Genomic DNA, 6,797 nt, shown 5'->3' with positions numbered 1-6,797 from the left:
TTCAATATTTTCTTTGTCCTACAATGATTGACCTATTTAAAATAAAATAGTGCCCCAAAATGAATGATTATTTTTTATTTTTAATATATTTTTTTCAATTGATAATTTTTTTATCATTTTTAATATATAATAAAAATATTATTTTCTATCTTATTTTTATACACTTTTTTAACACATGTGTGAAATAGTCAACTAAATTAAAGAGATTAAAAAAATAACAAACCATTTTTAATTTTCATCTTTCTTTTGTAACTATAACTAATACTTTTAATTTATTGCCTTTTCATTTTGCATGCTAACTCAAATATATCAATGATTGATAAGTATAATTTAATAAAATATTTTTTTTATTTATTACATTTTTTTAATATGTATATAAGTATCATGCCACTTATTTTGGGACCACAAAGTAAAAACTAAAAAAATAGTTTTAAAATAAACTAAATGAAATAACCTAAATTTTTATTCACTTTGACTAGAAGTAAAAAACAGATTCATAAGCTCCTCCTCCTACTCCGAAGGTCATTCCTTGGTCGTCTACTTGAATGTGTTGAATGTGAGCTATTTTGTGCCAATCCTCACCCGTATTCTCTTTACATCGTTTCCCTAACTCTCTGCAACCGTAAATTCCCAAATATTTCAGACTAGTAAGGCGTTGAATGCTCATGGGAAGACATGTCAGCTTTGGACAAACAGAAATCTCCAATTCGTGAAGCAAGCCTAGGTTTCCTAACCAGTCAGGTAGGGATGCCAGGTTTGGAAGATCACCCAATGCCAAAAGTCGAAGAGCAGTCATATGTTGTAATGTCTCATGCAGACCTTCTATTTCTGGGCAACGTTCAATTATCAATTCCTCAAGACAAATGAGGTATTGAAAACTTTCTGATAGCTTGAACTTTTCGCACTTTGTAATATGCAATTTCTTAAGAGAGTGCAATCCATGTGATACTATATCCGGCAATGACTTGAGGTTCTCGCAACCACTGATATATATCGCTTGGATATCGTTAATGTTATTGATTTCAGCTGGGAGTTGCTCAAGTTTAGAAAGGCCATAAATATCAAAAATCTTTAGAGAAGTGAGGTCTCTTAACATTCCATCTGGAAAGCAACTTAGCTCTTTATGATTGTTGAAACTAAGTTTTTCAAGAGTATGGTGTTTATGAATTGAACTTAGTAAATGGTGGTTGCATGTCCCTCTAATATTCAAACTAATGAGAGATGGAAGGTAAGGCAATTCCAATAGTACAGGACATTTAGTAATTTGAAGTATTGAAAGGCATGAAAACATGTTATCTATGTCCTCACTTGATAAACTTACCAGGTTTGGCAACTTCTCTAGCATCAAATATTCAATTGCAGGGAAACCTTCAGCAACTCCACCATTGCATGAATGCTCATATAGGTATTTGACATGACTCATGTTAGATACTATTAGAATCTTTAGAGAAGGAAGTTTCCCCAAGTCTGGAAGGTGTAAACATCTTTTGCAATCAATGAGCAGTAAACTAGTTAAAATATTTAGAGAGGAACTAGACATCCATTGAGGGAAATAGGCACCTGTATATCCCCTCACTGCCAGACTTTGAAGTTGTTGGGTTTGAGGTTGAAGTACTTCAAGAATCTCCTCAACATTTTCTTGTAAACGAGTCTCTTCATTTCTCTCCCATGACAATCGCAATTGCTTCACGCGCTTACTCGTCATATTAGCTTCTTTGGCATCCATTACACTTTTTACTCTCTCCAAGTGCTTAATGCAAAGCTCTCCGATAAGGTTCATTTGTCCTAGTTCTGCCAAAAGAAACCCACTTTTCTTGCCAACTACATAAAGGGTCAAAGTTTTTAGGGAAACCAACTTCCTTATATGTGGTGGCAAGCTTGTTAGTGAGTTACAGTACTCCAAATATAGATGTTGTAGAGCTTTCAGCTGTACCAACCCATATGGCAGCCTTTGGAGCCTTTGACAATAATCTAACTTTAAAATCTGCAAATTCCGTAACTTGCATAAGGATTCTGGAAGAATTTTGAATTCTCCCCAAGAAAGATTCAAGTATCTTAAATGTTTCAAACGACAAATCGAAGATGGCAACTCTTTCATTTGTTGGAGGTCAAGTACTCGTAAAGAATAACATTTTAGTGCTTGATGCGCTGAACAATGGTATAGACGCATTAAAAAGGTCCTCAATGATTTGATTCCATGCAACTGTATTGAACCGGCTATCTCAGATGATTTCTCACCATAAGTTGAGAGGTGGAGGATTCTTTTAGATAGGCTTGATTCTGTAATGCAACCACTAACCTCTTCTGCAATAGATTGAGCAAGATCATGAACAAGGTCGTGCATTTTAAATTTTTCAATTTCACCAATACCATCTTTCTCTATATCTTGAAAAAATGATCTCCAGTATAACTCATTCCACACCTCATTGCCAATATCTTCTGCTTCTAGCATTGCATTGGATGAAATAAAACCATTAGCCATCCAAAGATCAATCAGAAACTTCTTGTTTATTATTTCATCTTTGGGAAACAGTGCACACAAGGCAAAACACGGTCTCAATTTTACTGGCAAATTCAAGTAGCTTAATCTCAAGGCAGACATGACATGATCTTCACCTTGTAAATTCCATAGTTTGCTTTCCTTGACATTGAGCCACTCTATTTCCTCTCTTTTGAAACGCAAGAGACTTCCTAATGCCATTGCCGCAAGAGGCACTCCCCCGCACTTCTTTACTATCTCCTTTCCTATGGCCACAAGTTCTTCCCTCTCTTCCTCATTTGGTCCAAAGGCTCTTTGTTTCAACAATTCCCAGCAATCAGTGTCGGATAGCATTGATAAGTCATGAGGGGGCATTGTTCCCAATATTGCTGCAACCTTTAGAAGACGAGTGGTGACCAAAATTGACGCGCCTTTTCTACCACATGCCAATACAGATTTCAACCTCTGCCAATTTTCTTGTTCATCATCCCATACGTCATCCAACACTAGCAAATACCTTTTTCCTTTTAGCAAATCTTGAAGTTTTCTTTGTAATGGCTCTAGATCCAGTTCTGCACAAGCATGGCCAGTAGCTGATTCAATGATGGCTTTTGTCATTCTCTTCAAACTAAAATCTTCTGAGACACACACCCAAATTCTTAGCTCAAAGTGGCTGACTACCTTCTCATGATTGAATATAACTTGGGCAATTGTTGTCTTTCCAAGTCCACCAAGACCAACTATTGGATAAACAGATAAATCCTCGAAACTAGAAGCATCACCAACCAAAAAGTTTATGATTCTATCCTTATCTTCTTCTCTTCCGTAGACTTGAGGTTGAGTAATGATTGAAGTAGTTTGGCGCCAATCAAGAACTCCACTTCTCTTCTCTCTAACAATATCAGTCAAATGAAATTTGGTCCTTTCATCAGCGATTTCATCTAATCTCTCTCTTATCCTCTTCATTTTCTTAGCAATTTGGTAGCGGAAAGCAATATGCTTGGGATGAAAACAAGATAAGAAAGAGCTCTGTACCTTGTCTGAAAGTCTGTCCTTTATTCCTTCATACTCCAGCACTTGAGTGGCACACTCGTCCAAGATGTCATCGAGGACGTGAGCAGCATCTTTGAGCTTAAGAAGCCAATCCTTGATAGCTCTGTTTGAGAATTGTTTCTCCTCGGCATCTTCAAGCGTAGCCTTGATTGTAGTTAGCAAGCTGGAAAGACTATTAAAGTCTTGATCAAAACCAAGAAATAAGGCAAGCTCTTTTTGAATGAGTGAGCTCAAATTATCAAGGACAACTTCAATGACAGCTTCAGCCATATTTCAAGTTGTAACTCAAAAGAATGTAAATGGAAAAAAGTCTGTTTGTTTTTGTTGGTTGAGAAATGAAGATGTATTATGAGAAAACAAGATTTATAACAGGGGTGAGTGGTAGGAGATGTTTTGGGATAGACTTTGTCAAGTAAACAACCCGTCCACTATGATTAATGTGACTTTGAAATTATGCACAAAGTTGTTTGATTGAAATTTCAGAGAAACAAATAGAAGAAACTGACAGGTTAGAAAAGAGAAACAAGTCTGAAACTTCGTTTCAATAACCTCCTTCAATCAATACCGAAAGTATTGAGTAGGGATACGTGTCTGTTTCCAATTGGCAGTACAAAAGAAGGGCCATACTTTTAGAAGCAAGGAATTAGTGGCTGTTTCAAATTTCCACAAGCGTATTTGACATTAAATTGGAAAGCGATGTTTAAATATTTGATTGCTTCTAAAAAAAAGTTTGTTTATTAGAGAAATGAAGATGTATTATGAGAAAACGAGATTATTAACAAGGGGTGAGTGAGTGGTAGGAGATGTTTTGGGATAGACTATGTCAAGTCAACAACCCACCCACTATTATTAATGTATCTTTGCACAAAGTCCTTTGATAGAAATTTCAAAGAAACAAACAGAAAGAAGAAAATGACAGGTTAGAAAAGGAAACAGGTCTGAAACTTGGTTGCAATAACTTCCTTCAATCAGTAAGGAGAATATTTAGTAGACACACATGTCTGTTTTTAATTGGCCTTTACAAAAGCGTTGTTTCCAATTTTATGACTTCTATTGGCAAGGAATGCATGCTGTTACATGAAAATTTGAAAGCATTAGCCAAGTTAACGAGTATTGAAGCACTCCTTAAGCATGCATATTCTTACAGAGATCGATTTTGTGAATTTAGAACAAGAACTTATTCATTGTCTCAATCAACTAAGAGGAAAAAAGAACATGCATATGGTGATCTTCCAGAGCAAAGATAATAGAGTACCAACATTGAAGTCTTTTAGAAGGATCTTCTCATACACTCAAACTAAAGGGGAGGAAATTTGTTTAACGGTAATGAAAGTTTCATATTGATTGATACTGAATTAAGAAAAATAAATAATTAAGAGTTTTTAAAATATTTAAGCTTAGTTACATGTATGTCAGTAAAACAAGTTCCACAATAAACATGATATAAATATTCTTTACACTCTTCTTTCAAGAATTTCAGACTTAATCAGCGTCATCTTCACCATGCTTTGTGAGCAAATTAATAAGTGGTGATATCAATCAAACTCTCAACAGAGACTTGTGGAGGCCATACAATCTCAAAGTCAGTAAACTTAAAAGTATGATTAGTGAAATTGTAAACAATCATCTTGTCCATGTATTCTAACAGCACTCGGTCATCATCCAAAATATCTATTACTTTGGAAAAGTCACACGAAATAGTGAACAATTTGGTCCAAGACTCTTTATTTCCATATTCTTTCATAAGCCAAAGATCACGACCAGAAATCAGCCACATGCAATCCTTCCAGACACCCAACCGACAAGCAGTTGTGTTATCTGGCGGCAAAATCTGTTGATAAGACTCTTTCTCCAAATCAAAAGAAACAATAAAAGAATGATGAGAACGATTATAGGCCAACCAATTAATGGCGCCAGCCACAAATTGTCCAGAATGGGCAACAGAAACACAACCAAAAGGAAATTCATGAATACTTTTCCAAAAATCAGTACCCAAAGTATGAACCTTGACTTCAGTTTTGGTTACATCATATGAGACGTAACTTAAAACAGCCACCACCTTGTAAACATGATTAACATGATCATAACCAAAACCAAAATCTACATCAGTGCGTCCAGAGTTGTTTAGTGGGCGTTGAAAAAGAGGTAATTCCTTGTATTTTCTAATGGAAGGGTTCCAGAGTAGAAGCAAAGTTCCATATTTGTTGGTAAGACAAAGGATTCCGTGACAAGAGCCAACGAAGTAATCTAAACCGGTGAGAAGATGATATTGATATCCTTTAACATAGTGTTGAGGATACTCAAGTCGAGTGAAGGTAGTGGTGACATTATTATTATTATTATTATTAGTGAAAAGAGTGTCAATTGGATAAGACGTGAGAATAAACTTGCTTGAGGGATTGAAGTAGTTTATGAAGTGGAAGGCAAGAGTGGTGGAATAGGTAAGATGTTTTTCATGGAATTTGGGATCACAGATTAAGGAATTCCAACATTTGCATACGCATCGGAATTGAAGCAACTCTTTCACGGGCAGTCTACACAAGATCTCTTCAATCAACTCCAATGGAAGAAACTCAGAACCCATGGAATCTGTTTTTGACCTAACTAATCATAATAATGCTATATATTTATAGGGCAATGCTAACGAGTGCCCCAGGGGCACTGGTTAAGAGTTTAAAATAGTATATTTTGTTTATTAAATACTTGTATTAAATATACTGAAAATTAAAATAATTAACTTTTTTAAGAAATAAAAGGTATGTTTTTCTTGAAAATATTTGTATTCAATGCATTGGAAGTTTAAATTATTGATTCATTTAAAGAATATTTTCTATATTTGGAATGCTTAACCAGTGCCCCTGGGGCACTCGTTAGCATGACCCATATTTATAACACCCACGTAACAAACAAAAAAACAACCAATCTTTTTTTTTTTTTTAAATCATATCAATTGTATATCATATACATAACTGCCACAAAATCTGTTGAGATCCTCCGCATCCACTTAATTTGCCGTTTCCACTTAATTTGCCGTTAATTAATGGCCTTGAAAGAATCTACTGATTTATTTAAATCATATCAAGATGAATCTTATAATTATTGATAAGAATATCTTATTAAAAAAGTAATTAATTATTAAGAAACCAATATTTTATTTTATAATTATTTTATAATTAATACTTATTTCTATGTATGATAAAACAAATATGATGAATTATTTTATAAGTTTACTTAATTTAAAAAACTAAGTTACAAAAATAAATCT

At 34.5% G+C, this 6,797-nt stretch overlaps 2 protein-coding genes across 2 annotated transcripts; both read right to left on the bottom strand.

Moving 5' to 3' along the window:
• Positions 1–313: 313 nt before the first annotated feature.
• LOC131651239 (putative disease resistance protein RGA3) lies at positions 314–4,108 on the bottom strand. The gene has a single exon (XM_058920910.1). It carries the CDS (start codon positions 3,800–3,802, stop codon positions 476–478), a length of 3,327 nt encoding a protein of 1,108 aa, XP_058776893.1. The 5' UTR covers positions 3,803–4,108; the 3' UTR covers positions 314–475.
• Positions 4,109–4,987: 879 nt separating this feature from the next.
• On the bottom strand, positions 4,988–6,145 carry LOC131646258 (F-box/kelch-repeat protein At3g23880-like). Its single transcript, XM_058916352.1, has one exon. The coding sequence runs from the start codon at positions 6,114–6,116 to the stop codon at positions 5,052–5,054; it is 1,065 nt and encodes a 354-aa protein (XP_058772335.1). The 5' UTR covers positions 6,117–6,145; the 3' UTR covers positions 4,988–5,051.
• Positions 6,146–6,797: the final 652 nt, after the last annotated feature.

Source organism: Vicia villosa, linkage group LG2 (genome assembly GCF_029867415.1).
Source record: "Vicia villosa cultivar HV-30 ecotype Madison, WI linkage group LG2, Vvil1.0, whole genome shotgun sequence".
Lineage (NCBI taxonomy): Eukaryota > Viridiplantae > Streptophyta > Magnoliopsida > Fabales > Fabaceae > Vicia > Vicia villosa.
The sequence above is the reverse complement of the archived record's forward strand: the minus strand, read 5'-3'. Positions and strand labels throughout refer to the sequence as shown.